The sequence below is a fragment of the Haliotis asinina genome, chromosome 1 (genome assembly GCF_037392515.1).
Source record: "Haliotis asinina isolate JCU_RB_2024 chromosome 1, JCU_Hal_asi_v2, whole genome shotgun sequence".
Lineage (NCBI taxonomy): Eukaryota > Metazoa > Mollusca > Gastropoda > Lepetellida > Haliotidae > Haliotis > Haliotis asinina.
In genome coordinates, this window is record NC_090280.1 from 40,087,437 (window position 1) to 40,107,337 (window position 19,901).

The 19,901-nt window shown below is 38.8% G+C and overlaps 2 protein-coding genes across 8 annotated transcripts in view; both read left to right on the top strand.

Moving 5' to 3' along the window:
- The window catches only part of LOC137291251 (pleckstrin homology-like domain family B member 3), a 150,163-nt gene extending 137,823 nt beyond the window's left edge, over positions 1 to 12,340 (top strand). For all 7 annotated transcript variants that reach the window (XM_067822555.1, XM_067822576.1, XM_067822569.1 and 4 more), the window contains 3 exons: positions 5,665 to 5,761; positions 6,794 to 6,940; positions 7,404 to 12,340. In XM_067822555.1, coding sequence (XP_067678656.1) covers positions 5,665 to 5,761; positions 6,794 to 6,940; positions 7,404 to 7,844 — 685 coding nt within the window. In that variant the 3' untranslated portion in view covers positions 7,845 to 12,340. The remainder of the gene's footprint in view (positions 1 to 5,664; positions 5,762 to 6,793; positions 6,941 to 7,403) is intronic.
- A 3,794-nt stretch (positions 12,341 to 16,134) lies between these two features.
- Positions 16,135 to 18,909, top strand: LOC137278834 (protein starmaker-like). The gene is made up of 2 exons (XM_067811344.1): positions 16,135 to 16,215; positions 17,188 to 18,909. Exons 1-2 carry the CDS (start codon positions 16,164 to 16,166, stop codon positions 18,501 to 18,503), a joined length of 1,368 nt encoding a protein of 455 aa, XP_067667445.1. The 5' UTR covers positions 16,135 to 16,163; the 3' UTR covers positions 18,504 to 18,909.
- Positions 18,910 to 19,901: the final 992 nt, after the last annotated feature.

Sequence of the window (19,901 nt, forward strand, 5' to 3'; positions counted from 1 at the left end):
AACTAGACTACGAGGATATTGGTCATGGTTTATGAAAGAAAGAATTTTTCATGATAGAGGATTTCATGGTTGAGATGACTGATGTAAATCTAATAATTATCAATACATGATGATTTGTGAAGACTGATGCTTCAGCCAGTGAACGATGGACAATTATGGAATTGTCCTGTCTAGTTTAGTTCAATTATTTCTTGAATCAGACAGAATGTGATACGATGGATCTGGTTTAGGTTTGGCAGAGTAACCTACTGTGAATGTGTTTAGCTTGTAATGAGTTTGGGTACAGCCTCTCTGAGCCACTGCTTCGGGATTTTGATGATGGACGTCTCCAGATCTTGATAGAAAAATCTTTTCAGCCACTTGATTCAGATTTTCTCTCATCCTACAATAGTGCCATCAACTACAGTGCTGCCTGTGTTTCGAGAGGAATTGAGGGATTTAAGATTGAATTGAAATGAATTTGGTGGAAAGGCCACGTCGAAACAAGATGATGAAAATCATGTCGCACTTCAAGGGTGCTAAGGAGGTTGTTTCACCATTTTATGCAAAAGATCTTGATGGTTAAAATATATGTCTTGAGAAAGTCATGCATGGAGGCTTTCTTTGTATTTAATGGTCATTGAAGTTTCTGATCATTAGCAATGAAAACATTGTCACTGAAATGACTTGTTCACCAGCTATGAAAACATTGTCATGAAAGCAGGTGTTCACAAGCAAGAAGAATACTTTCATTGAAATGTCTTATGACTAGTGAGGAAATTACTGTCAGTGAAGTGGCTGTTTACTCGTGAGGAAATTGCTGTCATTGAAGTGGCTGTTGAAAATACTTTCATTAACGTGGCCGTTCATTAGCAGGAGGGACACTTACAGTGAAGTGACTGTTGACTAGTAAGGAAAATTCTTACATGGAAATGGCTGTTGAAAATACTTGCATTGAAGTGGCTGTTGACTATTGAGGAAAGCTATGACATTGAAGAGGCTGTATACTATCGAAGAGAACACTTCCACTGAGGATTGTTATGTATGCTATGTGCAGAAAAAAAGACTGTTTGCAACCATCATTACCAATTCTGCGTGGATGGAGGTTAAATACAAGATTGAATCCATAATTTATTTTCAGCAGGGCTGTAGTACAGGAGATTGGCAATGCTAATCAACAATGATATGTTGACATTTACAGTTAAGTGTTGTAAATTGGTGGAGACAATTTGGAGTTGATCGTTTTGTTTGTGGACTTATTCAGACAATTACGTGAGGAAGTGTTAGCTCTTGTTACATTAATTAATAATTACCATTAATTACCTTTAATCAATCCGACATTTTGGATGTATCAATCATGCATAAGACTGCAGTTGTTTCGCCATCGCTGTGAAGCGTGAATATGGTAAACTTTGCCAGGGAGTTCATGACGTCAAGATTTCAACTTTGTTAAAAACTGCCAACAGTCTCGGACATTTTATGCATTGTTCTGGAGTGAGTCTCCTGGTACTGCTTCAGGATCATATTTCAAGGACAATAGGTGTGAGACGTTGTGATCACATGACAGGCTACAACAGTACAGTGCACATGGTGACTAAAGTAAATTTAGGGATTTGTTTTACATTTTTTATTTTGTTTATATTCGAAACTTTGAACACTGATTTGAAACTGTTGTGAAGACACTACTGGTGGACTTTGTTTGCAACATTTGAAGCTGATCTTTGCTCTTTCATGATCGGAAATTACCCCCAGAACTCTGGAAGTTTACCAGGAATTGTTGACATTTCCAAGGAATATCACATTGTGACTAAATTCAGGGCGTTAACACTGTGTTGACTATACCAGGAATGACACTGTGTTGACTATAACATACCGGTAATGGCATTGTGAGTGTACCAGGAAGAACAATCTGAGTATACCAGGAATAACACTGTGTCGATTATACCAGGAATAACACTGTGTTGACTATACTAAGAATTAAGACTGTGAGTATACCAGGAATAACACTGTGACTATACCAGGAGTAACACTGTGTTGACTATACCAGGAGTAACACTGTTCACTATACCAGGAATAACACTGTGTTAACTATACTAAGAATTAAGACTGTGAGTATACCAGGAATAACACTGTGACTATACCAGAAATACCACTTTGTTGACTATACCAGGAATAACATTGTTCACTATACCAGGAATAACACTGTTCACTATACCAGGAATAACACAGTGTTGACTATACTAAGCATTAAGACTGAGTATACCAGGAATAACACTGTGACTATACCAGGAATACCACTTTGTTGACTATACCAGGAATAACACTATGTTAACTATACTAAGAATTAAGACCGTGAGTATACCAGGAATAACACTGTGGCTATAACAGGAATACCACTTTGCTAACTATACCAGGAATTGACACTGTTCACTATACGAGGAATAACACTGTCAGTCATCCAAGACAGATTGGTTACATGAGTGATTGATGTGAAATCAACACTGTTTTGATAGCAGTATATCAGGGAGATATATTAAATACTTCTCCAAGAATAACTGTTGCCCTGTCAACAGTAATACTTGCTTACAGTTAGAAACTAATCCAGAGATATTCCATCAATTGTCTGGAATGTCAGATTACGTCTCTTTGCCCAGATGAAGGCTACGTCTTTCATGTAGACAACACGGTGGTATGTGAAGAAGTAAACAAAGAAAGCAGTGCATTGTTGGAGATTTTCTGTGACTGAAAGAAACGTGACAGCATCAAGTATCTGCCATTCGTGACAATAGACTTCCTATTGATGAACAGTGATACATAACAGATCTATAGATTTCCCTGACCTATATGTAGCTTAGACGAGGATGGATACACATAAAGACTACACACAATGGAGTATATGTAGCTGAGAACATCCACGGCACCTCAGTACATTAATATGATGTTCTCAGCTTAAAGGATGTGTCATGATGGTGGGTGTTTTTTAGAATCTGTCATACTACAGACAGTAGCTGCAGTTTGACCAGTATGTTCAATATGGAGCGCCGTACTGGAGTACACATTGGGAAGATGAATGGAGTATGTAAGTCGGTGAACGGCACTCTGCAGACACTTGTGTCACGGCAGGCCATCGCGGCCAGCTTCCAGTTAGAGCATTGCTGGTTCTGTGGCAAACCTATGTCTATACCAGGGTGAGTGGGAGAAGCAGGACTGTTGTTGTTCTTTTTGTTCTTGTTCTTGTCAAGAAAGGACAGATTAATAGTATGATGATGATGATGAAGTAAGTCAGTTTTGTTGTATACCAATTTTAGCAATATTCCAGCAATATGCAGGGAACACCAGATATGTGTTTAACACTTAGCACCCATGTGGGGAGTCAAACCCATGTGTTCAGCGCAAGAAACTATCCAAAACCCACAGACAGTGTCCCAATTTACATGGCATATTTGCTCAGATTTAAAGAAATATGACAAAAATAAAAAAAAACTTGTTGCCTTTCCTCAGTGTAGAGCAAACAGTTACTAATACAGGGAGTGTCTATGTGATATGATTTGTCTCATCACTATTCAAGCCTGTTCACACAGCGTAAGAGACATTATAGATCTGCAATAATATATATTGATTAGTATAGAATGTCAGCTTCCGTTAAAGTCAATTGTCAATGCCATTACAGGAACATGAGATAGGTCATACTGACACAATATATGCAGGACACACTGATGATACCGATCAGGACTCCGGTACATATGGTACTGCCGCATCAGATAAATCACTTCATCTCTGGTAGCACCATGGTGTACTGGGTCCCATTCCGGGTTAGAACTGGGGAGTTTTGTAGAAAGCTGTGTTTGTGCGAGGGTGATTGTAAGTCACATCCTCGGGGTTGAATAAGCCTCCAGGAACCCATGCAGGTCATACAGTGGGGATTGTTTCATTAGGGTGGGCTCTATACAGTCCTAGCACTCTATTCTGGACATGCAGTGGAATACAGGATTTGAATACGTCCCACGCAGTTCATGCTGGGGTGTAGTGGGCAAGCTGACACAGGAACCAGGCTAGTGAGCTTGTGTTGTCAGGTTCGAACCCACCTGTGACTGGGTGTAAAAATATTGGAGTCAATATTGTACAGTGTACACAACCCTGTACACTGAAAAAGAACCCACAAGTTAAGATTTCCTCTTGCTCTATGAAATGTTTTGCTAGTCCTGGATCAGCAGGCTAGCATGAATTTTGGTCCTGTAGCTCAACAGTGTTGTTAACCATGGATAGGATATTTGCCCCTTGCTGCAGCGCGGAACTGGGGACTGTGTTTTCAGCAGTGTCTGTCCGTCCATACATTTGATTCTTGTTAACACGATATCTCATGAACTCAGTATCTTCAAATTTGATGACATTGGGGGATTACGCAGAAACCAGTCTTTTTTTGTGACCTTGACCTTATTTTCAAGGTTACTATGATACTTTGATCACTTTCACATTCTCTAACATATCTCATGAACTATATTATTTGATGTCTTGAAATTTGGTGACAGCCTACATTTGGTGAGTCTACATTAGGGGATTGTGCAAACATTAGCCAATTTGGGTGACCTTGATCTTATTTTCAATATGACCACAACACTTTTAGAGCTTATGTTCACGCAATATTCCATAAAACATAGCAACCAGTGTCCTCAATTTTGTTGACAGCCTACATTGGTTGACTATCCAGACCCCAGTCATTTCACGCATCTTGTGTGTGATTAAAAAGTAAAGAGGAATGAATATGTTATAAATATTTCATTCTTCTTTAGCAGCAGGGGACATTGCCATGTTAGTGGCAAACACTTGTTGTGTATTGTGTTGGTGATGAAGGTCTTCACTGGGTAGCTCATCATTTTCATTTCTTCCTGAAGAATGGCATTTGGTCATTTTTTACTATTCTTTTTCAGCTTTTTGGGATGAAGAGGAACCTTTTTATGGATAGACAATTTCTTTATTGCAGTGGATGTTTTGTTTTGGTATGATCCTAACAATTGATGCTAGGACCAACATCGATAAACTCCAATAAAGAAGTTGTCTGTTCCCCTTCATCATACCATTTTCTAAATGCCTGTTAAGAAAATTTATAGGATGTTTTTCACATCGTCACCTTTTTTGGAAAGTATTTTCAGAAGATGCTTCCTTGAATAAGTCACTGTCCAAAAGAATGGCCTCTAGTAGAACACTTTTTGTGGGTATGAATTCATGGTTTGTCCGATTGTGAGCAACTGCAAAGGATTTTATTGCTCTTCTTCAAATTCTTTTTTATCCATTGGTTGAGTGAAAAATACTTGGAGCAATCCGTTAATTGACACTTGTCTCTAAAAATATTTAGTTTTTCATAGAAACAAATATTTCAATTTAAAATATAAAACTCCAGTCAGATTCAGAACCTATACCAGAGGAAGTTTGAACTTCTTGATATAGGGCATTGGTCAGTTGGGATTTACTATGATCTTGGCAATATCACAGCGGGGGACTCCAGATGAACACATTTTACCCATGCGAGGAATCAAACCCAGGTCTTTGGCATTACAAATGATTGCTTAACCACTGGGCTACCTCCCCGCCCATAATTGTAGAATTAATATAATAGATAACTTGTCAGTGGAAGTTATGTTTGTTGCTGTGGTTTGAGCTATATTGAGTGTTGTTTTTCGGTTTCAGTTTAAGCAGTGGAGAGGGTCAACTGGAGAAACTTGCGGAACTGGAGCTGCTCCTTGCACAGGCACAGGCAGACAAGCTCCATCTGGTGGAAGAACAGGTGAGATTACTCTTCCTGAATTCTCTGTCATCATCATCATGGGTTTGGGGTAATTTCACATTACAACAACCAGTGAAGATTATCATTGTTATTCAAACATTTATATAGTGCCAATATCCAGCTCACCTGGTCAAAGATGCTTTGATTTTCCCTCTGTCATTGGATGTGGAACTCCAACAGCATATTGTATTATAAATATCAACTGAAGATCTGGGTTAGGACTAGTCTTCTGCATCCAGGGCTTGTCATAAGAGGCGACAAAAACCTGCTGGAATCATATCTCCAGACACCTTTGACTATATTTGATGATATTTGGAATTCCTTCATGAAGGAAGGAATTCTCCCTATGCCAAACCCAGCTGAGATCATTGCAGATTCATCCAGCTACTGTCCAATAGCTACTTCACAGTGTTACCTCACAATGTTAGGAATCTTCAGTAACCCATTCTTGTTGTAAGAAGCAACTAACTAGATCAGGTGGTCAGACTTACTGACTCGTTTGACACATGTCATCATATTCTACTTGTGTAGATCAATGCTCATGCTGTTGATCACTCGATTGTCTGGTCCAGACTTGACTATTTACAAATGGAATACTGTTGAGTAGAGACAGTCATATAGCTGCTATATTGTAGAGTAGAGACAGTCATATAGCTGCTATACTGTAGAGTAGAGACAGTCATATAGCTGCTATACTGTAGAGTAGAGAGTCATGCAGCTGCTATACTGTAGAGTAGAGACAGTCATATAGCTGCAATACTGTTGAGTAGAGACAGTCATGCAGCTGCTATACTGTAGAGTAGAGACAGTCATACAGCTGCTATACTGTAGAGTAGAGACAGTCATATAGCTGCTATACTGTAGAGTAGAGACAGTCATACAGCTGCTATACTGTAGAGTAGAGTAGCGACAGTCATACAGCTGCAATACTGTTGAGTAGAGACAGTCATATAGCTGGAATGCTGTTGCGTGCAGCATCAACCAACAACATAGAGTGTTTGTGTGTTTTCTACAGTAGGCCAACTGTTTCAGGTACATCTTCGTGAAGCTGAGATGATGGCTCTCCACGAGGAAAGACAGAAGAGAGAAGTACTAGAGAGGAAACTGCAGGAGGAGACACTGCTCCGGGAGGAACTGGTACAGCAACAGGTCAAGATGAGGGAAAAGCAGATACAGCAGGTGTGTAGGCATACATCCTGCAGGTGCTTGTTGAAATACACCCTACAGGTGTTTGTTGAAATACATGCATTGGGTGTTAGTTAAGGTACATGCAATATGTGCTTGTAGAAATAGATCATACAGATTTTTGTTGAAATAGGTCATACAGGTGCTTGTTGAATTACACTCTACAGGTGCTTGTTGAAGTACATATCACAGGTGCTTGTAGAAACAGATCATACAGGTCCTTGTTGAAATAGATGCAACAGGTGTCTAATGAAATACCCCTCAGGGGGAGTCACCACAACTTGTGAGAGACTTGCCAAGGTGAGCATGGGCAAGCCTGAGTATAGCCGCTTCAGGTACAGATCTTGGTGATAATAGCAGTTATTCAATCATGTTTATTGAAAACCTTTTTGCAAACCATTTTTTTCTTTGCACTGAAACATTTGCATTGTATTAATATTTATGCTGTCTTTCCTAGGCACGGCCACTGACACGGTATCTACCAATCAGAAACAAGGATTTTGATCTCCGACAACACATTGAGACAGCGGGTCACAACATCGACTCTTGTCCCCAGGTGAATGTCACCCCTACTAGTTGCCGTGGTTTCCTACACAAGATGGGGAACAAGTTCAAAACGTGGCATAAACGATGGTTCGTGTTTGATCGAGTGAAGCGGTCGTTGTTGTACTATGTGGACAAAGGCGAGACCAAAGCGCGAGGAGGGATATATTTTCAAGCAATTGAGGAAGTTTACGTCGATCATCTCCGGACTGTGAAAAGTCCAAACCCTAAACTGACATTTTGTGTGAAAACTTACGATAGGACATATTACCTCGTGGCGCCAACACCAGAGGCAATGAGGATTTGGATTGATGTTGTTTTCACAGGTGCTGAAGGGTATCAACAATTTCTATGATATCAATATGTTCGTGATGTGAACAGATATCACAGTGCTGGTGGACCATATTTGCTTTCAGAGCAACCTGTTGATACAGTGCTACTTACAAATGTGACTTTAAGATTTTCTATTCGTGAGTGAACCAAATTTGGGTTCTCAGGATGTACCTGTTCTGAAATGAGGTCACTTCCTTTTCGGGATGTTGTCACTTCCTGTGAAGGATGTGATTTTTATAGGATTTATGATGTCATTTTCTGCCTCATGACATCACTTCCTGTCTGCTGGCTGCTCAAAGCATGTTTGAAATTTAATGGTTTTGTTTTAGTCATATTTTAATGCATACGATCTGATTTCACGTTTAGTTTTTTCATGAATTTTGTTTTGTCTCTGTGTGATTTTATGGGTTCATTGTATTTGTGAATATTCGGTTTTTTATTTGTTGTGTTTAATCTGCTGATGATTTTATGTCAAAGCCTTGAAACAATTCTGGGTGTAAATCACAAGTGTGCTACAAAATTATGTCAATAGTATGTACATTTTATTCAGTAATTTTGTAAAAATTCTTCATGCAAAATTGTAATATATATTGTTCAGAACAAAACGAATGTAAATTTTACATATTCCTAAAATATTTATCAAACAAAGTGATTTCTTGGGTCAAATATCATCAAACTTTGTTGGTTATTAAAAGTAAGTTGAACTTTGATTTTATTAAAATAGATGTTCTTATTACTGTACGTGCCTGTGTTCACTGACAGACTGTCGTTGTGTATTACCTCTACAGAATATTGATATTCAGCATCGGATTTTGGGATAAATCCATGCATCTTTATGTCTTGCATTTAAGAAACCTTCGTTAATTGGTGAAATATTTGTTTCAAACATGATTCACCAATTTCATTTTCTTTTTTATAGTATTCTTGGACAGGATGGCCAAACTGAAAATGCAAAATAGAAGCTACATATATCAAGCAAGTGTAATTCAAGGTTAATGTGTTTGATATAATATTCCCTTGACATTTCATGTAAAATTATGTTTAACTTTTTAAGATTTATTATAATTATTATTTGTATTTTGGTGGGTTTTTATCGAAATAATGTAGAATAGTTTTTCTATAATACATAAAAGTTAATGTTCTTACTTTGATATAAGAATGAAATGTCAATGTAAAGTTGTTAATTTCCAGATATTATTCAAATTAATTCATAATTGGTATTTTACATCTGCATGACAACACATGCAAATGTTTTAGATAAGGTGGATTTGGAATCAGTTCCCTGGTTTGTCACTTGCACCATGTTAAGGTGATTTCAATTATTTTGTGATCGACGAAAAATTAATTGAAATTAATGTCTGGGGTCAAGTGTCATTTGATATATTTGTTTTACACTAAAGCTACCTTATAGATCGGATGTCATTACAACACACATGCATTATGTCTGTCAATTTTTTGTTTAATTCTTCTGTGTTGTTGCACTCATTGAAGCTGATTTTAAATCAGTTTTAGTAAATTTTGAATTTGTGATATTTTGGTCATGGGGTGAACTTTGAACTGGGTCATAGCAAAGGTTAAGGGTTATGGTGTGGCTTGTTCTATGGAATCATAACTGAATCAGCTTCTGTTGAAAATTTCATCACTGTTGTCATGGTGACCAAACTGAACAAATCAAGTAGAATTCTGTGTGAGAATAGTCTTTGAAAATTTTACTGAATCTTTCTTTAGAACCAGATCATACATAGAATCAGACTATACAAAGAGTATCTAAGAATTACTCCTTACGATAGTTTGTTTTCAGATAAAACCAACATTTACCATAGTAGCTATAAGTATGGAATCTCTCAGAGATAACTTATGAGTATATTAACAATGAGAAATAATGTGTAATGTACCTTGTGCAAAATTAACTGTCAGCCAATCACAAAAAATTAACCGAGTTGAGAACGAAAAAGAAAGGGAAGTAAGTCTTGTTTCTGTTTCACGATCATGAAACAAGCAACCTTAAACCTCACCTGGCTTCTGTGTTTTTTAATACCTTATGCTAATTGTCATTGCCACATGGTCATTAGATTGAACTTTCATAAATATTTAAATGCAGGTTTCAGGATTCCCATGTGATAAAAACACACACAAAAAAATAAAGAACAGTAGGTAATCAACAAAATGAATTTGTAACTATACAACTTCATACAATTTGTCTAATTATTGGGGTTGTGAAGTACAACATATTGTGTTGTGAATGGAATGACATGCCATTGTGCTACAGCTGTGGCAACATCCTCCTGTTCAGCTTACTGACTGCTGCTTAATGGGGGCGAATGGGAGACAGGTGTCCGAACTAAACACTGCTAGATCCAGAAATACATTCAGAAAATCTGTTCAGACATACATTGTTCCTTCTCTGTATTTATCAAATTTTCTGGGAATAATGATGGCATATTTGTCGATAGCAAGCAAAGTCACTCTGCAGAGATTCCTTAGAGGCACTTAAAAGTTGATGAATATAATAAGACGAGTATATGGATGACAACTTCTTGCCATCCCTATACTCGTCTTATCTTATAACTCTGCAGAGTTGTGTCCCTTAGTTGTGTTAGCATCCAATACTTCAGGATTTGACTCAGAGACTAATTCTTAATTTATTAGCACATAACCCATGATTGTGGGTTTGACAAAAGTCTATATCTAATATCTGCAGGTCCAGATCCGAATATTTACAGACCATCACCATATATGGAATATTGCCAAGTGTGGTGTTAAACATACAAACAAGCAAACCAATAAATCCATATCAGTCTCAAAGGCTGTAATGTGGTCTAAATGACGATGGACACAGCATTTCACCAACTACTCATAGTTTGTCACAGTTTCTATTGTTGGTGAATACATGAGTATTAATCTGATACACAAGTTCCATGACAGTGGCAATAACAGATATTGTTAATACTGTAAACAAAGACCACTGCAATTACATTTCTTCAACAAATCATGTTCATTTCACAAGCAGTGATTCACAAAGGTCAGACTATTTCAGTCTTATATAATTTCTGCAAACAACACAATCTGGCTACTCGTTTGAATTAAATTGTTTCACCAACTGTTTTTTGATGATTTCGTAATGCATTTGGTGGACTGTTTGTCAGACTCCAGTTTCAGTTTGTGATTTGCTTTGTGAAATTAGAATAAGATTGAGAACATGTTCAAAGGCCTAGGTATTAAATTGCAGAGTATTGATCACTTTTATGAGATGAGTACATGATGATAAAAGTCTGAAAATAAAGCACAGTTATCTATGGAATGAATGTTTGTATTTCAAATGAGTCATTTTGTTTGAAATGCTCTCATGGTTTTAAGTCGAACAAGACAAATGTCAGAAAACCTGTAAATATCAGTAAAAAGTTCCGGTATGTTCTGTTTCAGGAAAGTTGCAATGTTCAAGTAAAGTTCTAAAGATTCAAGTAAACAACAGGAAAGTTTATTTGTTTATTATTTTTTAAACAGAATGTTCAGAAAATGACAGGAATGTTCATATGTAACAAAGAATGTTTGTTTACAATAGGAATGTTTTACAATGAAATTAGTAGAATGTTCGAATTAGGTAAGATATTTTAAGTAAAACAATAGAAGTATTTATGTAATACAGTAGGAATCTGTTTAAAAACACATTAGGAATGTGTTAAAGGAAAAATATAGGAATGTTTGCATGACAACAGGAATGTAACAATGAATTAAGTAGAATATTCAAGTGAAACAATTAGAGGAAAGTTCAAGTAAAACAATAGGATTGTTCAAAGTAAATACTGTTCAAATGGCTCAGGGTTTTTTTTCTAGTTACTTCAGGTACTATTGAAAGTCTATAGACATTGCTTTGTTCACCCTATGACCAAATCTTTAGTGGCACACCATTTTAACAATTTATATAAGAAACAAAGAAGTTTTTATTGGTAAATTGGATGGCAGTACACAATAGACAGTGATTACAAACAATTTGTAACGAAATGGCAAGCTTCTGTAAAATTATAAGGACTATGCCTTCAGGTTTTGCTCATTTCCAGACTTTTCATTTTACAGAAAAAGAGGAAATCACTGTGACAAATGTGACATAGGAAGTCAGGGCCCTGTAGTAGGCCGATTACCAGGAAGTATTTTAATATGTATGGCTCGAAGTTGTGAAGTGTGTATGTCATGTCAAAAATGACACCGTTATGACATTCAGTATGCTATTATCCCCCAACCTTGACAGTCATCGGTACACACCAATTCTACAATATACACATAGCCAGGACACATAGAAGAATTATCAGGGCCCTGACTGTGGACTAATAAGTATGAAACCATGGTTTCCCCATTTTACTGATTGTGTAAGTGTGTCTGATGTCAGGGCTTGGTTTTAGATGTCTTTGACCTTTACGTTGAGCAGTCAGTATGTCCAGTAATGGTGGCTTTTATTTTTATGTTCTATATCAAAAACTTTTATTTTATACACAAGAAAGAAGAATAAAAATGTGAATATCTTATATTGTGTTTGCTATTTCTCCCACTTTACTTACATTTCTTTTCGTTTAATAAATATATGAGAGGCGTATCAAACCATATCAAACTGTGAGCAAATAACTCAAACTCTTGGTTGAGACCAAGGTCATGAATGCACACCAAAGCCAGAGTTTAATTTTGAATGCACCAGTGAATGCTCCAACTAGTAGTTGATCTGAAAAGCACACAGTACACACTTATGCACACCATACCAGTTGTTGGTGCAAAATGCCAATTTGTACAAGAAACCAGTGGTAGACAAAAAGTACATTCAGTATGTATCAAACGTACCTAAACACAGTGTGAAAATTAACTTAATTTGAGATACTTAATGAAGCATTTCCTATTTTCTGCTGTTATGAGGGGTAGGCTAGTGATTAGAGCATCCGCTCATAGTCATGCCAAGGATCCAGGTTCGATTCACAACGTGTGAGGCCCATTTCTAGTGTCCCTCTCCGTGATATTGGTGGACTATTGCTGAAGGGGGTGTAAAACCATACTCACTCACTCACTCACTCACTCACTCAGCTGTGCAAAGAGCACTTTGTGCATGTGGACAGACTACTAGTTATTTGTAGGCCACCCTCATACCGTGGAAATTTTGCTGTCGCTGCATATTACTTTGTGGCCCCTGAAACAATTATACCTTCCTCAAAAGTTACTCTGAGCAACAAGTAAGTATCTCGTGTCTATTTTTATCCTTGGATAAATATACAAACGCAGGGCGGTGGGGTAGCGTGGTTGTTACATCTTCACCAGTCACAATGAAGACTCGAGAGCGATACCCAGTATGGGCACACTGTGTGAAGCCTACGTCTGGTGTCGCCACCGTGATATTCCTGAAATGTTGCCAAAAGCATAAAACATAGTCACGGTTGCAAAATCAACTTGAATACCGCGTCAGATCCTCTTCCCAAAGGAAGAAGAATTCTTCCTGGAGCATCTTCATTTTTCCTGGTATAATAAAAGCCGTAAGTAAAACAGATAGATAGACTTAAGGACTTAACGATGTCGTTGAAACAGGGAATGTTAGTCAACAGTAAAGCAACACGGTCTTTTATACAAAATCCGACAATGCTGCCAAACACGTAGGGAAAAACTCCCAATTAAATGTTTTATAATGTGGTGGTTTGAGTAAATGTTTTGAGAGTCTGGTATTGCTATGATGTTTTTGAGGTTGGGCCAACTCAAGGCGCACCAATAATAAAGTGAAGATATTTGCTCGTTAATTAGTAAAACAGGCTCTTGTCTGGTCATATCCAAATCAGCAGGTATTCTGTATGTATTTAGATGATGCACAGTTCATTGGCTTGGGTGAATAAGTGTGTTGGGTGTGAAGCCGTTTTGAAGCGTATACCAGTTATGTGCGTATCAGCGTAATTTCAGAGGTTTACAGTTTGTTTCCATCGTTTGGTGTTACACACACGTAATACCCATTGCGCATCACACAGTTACGCGGACAATACGTACACGGGGTAACATACGTATTGTTTCATCACACCAATCTTATCGGTATCCATATCTTATCACACCCATATTTGTGGATGCGTATCTTATCACACCCATATCATCGGAATTCCTACCTTATCCTATCCATATCATCGGAATTCCTACCTTATCCTATCCATATTATCGGAATGGGTATCGTGTAACACCCACATTATCGGGATGCATATCATATCACACCTATATTACCTAAATGCTTAAATACCATATTGCTTAAATGCGCATCACACCACGCCTATATTACCGAGAAGTGTATGACATCACGCCGATATTGCCCCTACATGCGTATCATACCACACCCATAATTCATAGATGCGTATCATACCCTACCCATATTACCTAGATGCGTATCATACCCTACCCATATTACCTAGATGCGTATCATACCACACCTATATTACCAGGATGAGTAACATGTGTGAGTAGGGTGTCCATGTCAGACGGCGGCATGATGTATACCTCGGTGAACTATGAAACTGTCTTTAGGCAGGACTTGGAGACCCTTATCCGCAGGTTCACGTACCTCCATATTCTAAAGCAATTATCATGAAAACGACTTTGAACCTCCTTTCACGTGATGACTTTATCATGTTTTGAGTTTTAGTAAGCATAACAATTTATTAAGCAAACTGGTCTCTTTATTAACAAACAATCTTAACCAACCGGTTAAAGCGTCAGCCGATTTCGATTTCCCATTGGTAGAAAGTGAGATGCCAGATTCTGAAGTGTCCCAGCTGGATCATTGTTAAAAAGAACGTAGAACCATACTCATAAGTAAACCAGGGCTATATTGTATTTCATTTTCTACTTTTGGGCAGGGTAAAAGTATCCCTTTAATCCATCTCTCGCCCACTTATACCTTTAGTTCTCAATAAATGAGAGTCGGAGTTATCTGCAGCCGAAATCTTTAATAAGATTTCAATTGTCAGAATCATTTTTATACAGGTATGTAACCTATGAAAGGAATAAAACAGATCATAACCATGATTCCATAATGGCAGCTTGCACTGACACTGATATGCCATCAAACTTTGTGTTCATGTTTCCAACCATCCCAATACAGTTCGACGTAATCAACTCGATGTATGTACACGGTGTGCATAATGCCACGGGGAAAAGAAAGAAACGAAATACAGAAATGCAGTTAATTATCTTCAAGTTCAGCTAAGTAATTTCTTTGATCTTCTGTGTACAGCAAGGTAATATTGCAACTCTTTGACAGCTGTCTGTGAATAATCGATTCTGGATCAGACAACCCAGTGAGTGATATTGAGCGATCCTGGAAACTGAATGTTTGATAGACGCCTTTTCGGGCAAGCATGGGTTGTTGGGGATCGATTGTAACCCGAATCTTCGAGGGAGAGGGGGCGATGGGCTGTCGTGTTGTTGTTTAAAGTCGTTAAATACTCTATCTGACCATGCTTGACTGGCATTTTAGAAGACGCTATATGGTGAACAGATTTTTTTCTGGATCAGATCTTCTTGAAAGGAAACGTAGTGGTCCACAATAAAACAAGAAGATGTAACCCAGAAACATCTCTATGTCTTATCTGACCAATGACATCACGGCTCGCTCGGTTAATCGTCATCTCAAAACTGTTCTTGACTGTCTTAACAAATTTGGGCGCGGTGGGGTAGCCTAGTGGTTATAGCGTTCGCTTGTGACACCGAAAGCCCCGGGTTCGATTTCCCCATGAGTGCAATATGTTAACCAAACTCTGGTATCTCCCGCCTTGATATTGTTCGAATATAAAATCGGAATAAAACTAAATTCAGTCACGGGATAGCTATAACTACAAGCACATACTGCTGGGGTGTATCCTAATGGTGAAGCTTACGAGGAACCACGTGTTTATTACGCAAGACACGAATGAGTATGGTCACTTGTCACACGCTCCAGGATGTGAACTGTAAAACAAACACTTACGAATTCACGACATTTTTTGGACGCGAATCCTAATACGTCTTATTTGAATTTATCATGCTGATCACAGTCGCCAAGCCACACACGTGCGTCTTCGGGTTACAACGGGTCAGTGATGAAGGAAAACGGCAAACGTGTAACCATCACAGGATAATGAGTTCCTCAAAACCGTCAATAAACGCCCTGTATAAAGAATCATGGCCCAGCCCTTGTCCAATCCGGGCAGATCGCGATGGAACATCAGCTATTGAAAACTCCAAGTTATTCAGAAAATGACAGTAGAAATACGTCACCGATGGTAAACGACTTTTTAAACTTGGCTATATAAGTTAAAACGTCTGGTTTTCAATTATTTCTGAACATTTTAAAGTCACCATGGGAGGGGTGAACCTGGGAGATGCTTCTAGCTGCGCTTTCTTCCTTACATGTGAGTAGTTTTTTGCAAGGCGTTTGAAATGTTACCAAAGAATGCATTTTGAGTACCTCTCACGATGACGCCTTGGACACTGGGACTTATGTATCGGTAGCTGCAATGGGTGAATTACTGTAAAACGTCCTTTAGGTGTGCTCGTGGGTTTCACCAGAGGGCAAAGTCAAACGGCATCAATTCGGGCATTCACATTTTACTGTTCACGTGAATGGGGGAGTCTCTGGAAACACGAGGGTAGGCAAGCGGGTAGTTTCTACTGACAGCTTGTCTGCAGTCGTTGTCCAGCGACTTTACACGCACAGTAGTTTAAAAGTCATTTGATCGTACATACTTGCAACCTTCGAATATGTAGTCGGGTTGTTCACTCACTTAGCGTTGATAAATTATAACGCTTGTTATCCTGCCACGAAGTGGAAGAGGGGGATATTAGTTTGAGCTCCGTCCGATCGTTCATCCGTCCGTGGTGATTGCGATTTTCTTTAAAAACTGTTATGGATAGAGAAACCCGATTTGGTTTGTGTTTTCATGACACGAATGCCTTGAAGCACGAAAACGGAAACCGTGCTACAATTTGTTGCAGAGTTATGGCCCTTGTGCGTGTTTTCACTTAGTGTATTGTATACTTAAAAGGGGACAGATGTTCTCAGAAACCGTTATAGACGGAAACCAGTCTTGAAATTTGTTTTCAGGACATACATGTTGTGGTGGAGTTGAAGAAACAAACACACAGGAGCCAATTAGGAATAGAACACTGTGGCCGGCTTGTCATAAGAGGCGATTAGGGGGATTGGGTGGTCAGACTCACGCATTTGGTTGACACGTCATCGTTTCCAAATTGCGTAGATCGATGTTCATGATGTTGATTACTGAATTGTTTGGATTCGATTCTTTACCGAGAGCCGCCTTAGGTAGAATATTGCCCAGTGCGGCGTAAAACTAAACTAACTTATTGCCCAATATTGCTTCCAGGTGTTTTCTACTGTCAGCTTGTGTGTGGCCGTGTCATCCCGGGACGCAATCTCTTTCGAGCTGATGAAGATCCGGCCAAAGACAGTCTCATGGAGATGCTTCTGGTCAAAGTCAGCGGGCCGTTCGCCCGAGACCCCAACGACGTGAACATGTACGCACCGATGGATCTAACCAGACGCCACTACACCGACGGCCAAGATGTCCCCGTGATCACACGCCACTACACCGACGGCCAAGATGACACGCGCAAACAGTGGCGTGATTTTCTTCGTGTCAGGGGGGATTATGTAAGTGATTTCCAGAGGGACGGTGGAATATTCAGTCTGGGTTCTGTGATGAAATTGACTTCATTCTCGCCCATCTCGAGGCTGTTTCAAGGGGAGACAACTGAGTGTGGATGTGGACAGGAAGAGGATGAGAAAGGCTTCAAGAATGACAGAGGTAACAGGAGACAGATGAGTTCTAATGATGAAGATGCAGACGAAAATGGAGTCGAACCCATTAATTATATCAGGAGTGGAAGGAGGGACAAATATTGGGAAAAGGAAGGTAAAGCTGATACCAGGACCGGCAGCAGGGTAAGGCGAAGTGCAACTGATGACAAAGATGACAATGGTCGGGACGAACATGACAAAGATCCAGATGATCCAGACGACACAACAGATGATAGTAATGCTAGTGCAAAGAGGAGTGCAACTGGTGATAAAGATGACAAATGTCCAGATGGTAAAGATTGTGATGAAGACGACACAACAGATGATAGTAATGCTAGAGCAAAGAGGAGTGCAACTGGTGATAAAGATGACAAATGTCCAGATGATAAAGATTGTGATGTAGATGATAAAAGTGATAGGAATAATCGTGTAAAAAAAAGTGTCGATGATGATAAAGATGACAATGACCCAGACGATGAAGATGACAAAGCGCAAGATGAAGACAATAAAGATGACACAAATGGTAAAAGGAGAAAAAGAAATGTTGATAAAGATGACAATGGTCCAGACGATAACGATGACAACGGAACAGACGATAAAGATGATATTGGCAAAGAGGATAAAGATGGCAATGGCCAAGAGGATACAGACGACAATGGCCCAGGCAATAAAGATGACAATGACCAAGGGGGTAACGACAGAAATGGTCAAGAGGATAAAAATGGCAAACACCCAGATGAAGATAATGACAGAAATGGTAAAAGGAGAAAGAGAAATGCTGCTGATAATGGTGAAGACGAAGACGATAAAAGTGATGACAAAAATGATGAACAAGGAAAGAGAGGTACCACTGATGATAACGGTCGATATGATAAAGATTGAGAAGATGACAGAAATGATAGGGTTAAATGAAACACTTCTGATGATAAAGATGACAGGAATGACAAGAAGAGAAACAGAAGTGCCACTGATGACAGTCTAGATGATAAAGACTGTGATGAAACCGAAAAAATAAATAGACAATGGAATATGTAATCCCAAATATGACACTTCCTAGATAATAAAAATGGTCAACGCGGAAATACTGAGGTGCTGTGACTGATAATTTAAAGAATGATGAAAGCAGAGCAAACGTCTGCTGATAGTCCACAAAGAATATTAATACTTAGACACCAACTTGTCAGACTAGTTCTGTGACTGGGAAAGCCTGCAAGAAATACCTTTTTGACATGCAATCTCCGTGTAAACATTTAGCATCTGTTAAAAAGATAAAGACGTCAGTGGTGGCGCTGTTGTGTTTACCTTGTGATCTTTTATAAATTATCCCTGTCAAGCCGCGGGTCACTTATGTAAAAGGTCACCTTTGTACACTGTTTGAATTTCATAAAACTGAGAGTTGAATGTAGCTGGGTGACAATTAGTTTAGTTTTATGCCACACTCAGCAACAATATTCCATCTACATAATCGACCTGGCAATCCAGTGATCAACAGCACGAGCATCGATCTCTGTAACTGGGATACGATGATATCTCTTTCTCAAGTCAGCAAGCCTGACCACCCGATCCCCTAAATCACCATATGACAAGCATGGGTTACTGAAGACCAATTCTAACTCAAGTTGTTTTGGGTCAGGTGATAAGTAACAGATTCACGTGACCTGAAACTATTTACGGTACATAAATTCACGATATTTGACCAACAACTATAACACGCTGGCTGTCGTTATAATGGAAGTGTGCTGAGTGTGAAACATGGTCTTTGTGTAAAGAACGTAATGATTAACAGTAAATTTTAATATTCATCATATGATATTTAAAAATTAATAGTATTACACAAAATGGTATTTATATGTATCTGGTTTGGTACAGGCCTGTCAGTGGTTTCAGTGCTCTTCTTACAGTCAGGTAGTTCTTTCTGTGAATGTGAAGATGTGGGATTTGATCACTTGGCTTGTGCCAGTGCAGGCACAGAGTCTGGCACCAGCACAAAAAGACGTCCACCTAGCCCGCTCAACCACCAAAACTTCCACAAGTCCTTGTGTGGTGGCAATTAGGTGCCTGACTCTGAGGGTGTGTGTTCAAATCCTGGATGTGTAAAGTACTAGAATTTGCACTTTACTAAGAAAGTGTAATCCCAAACGTGACATGTTACATTTGACCACTTTCTAAATGGCAATGTGTAATCATGTATTCTAGCCACATTGCCAGTAAACGATATTTTCCGACCTGCGAGAGGAATTGTATTCTTAAGTAGACATGTGTCAAGATTGATAGAGACCC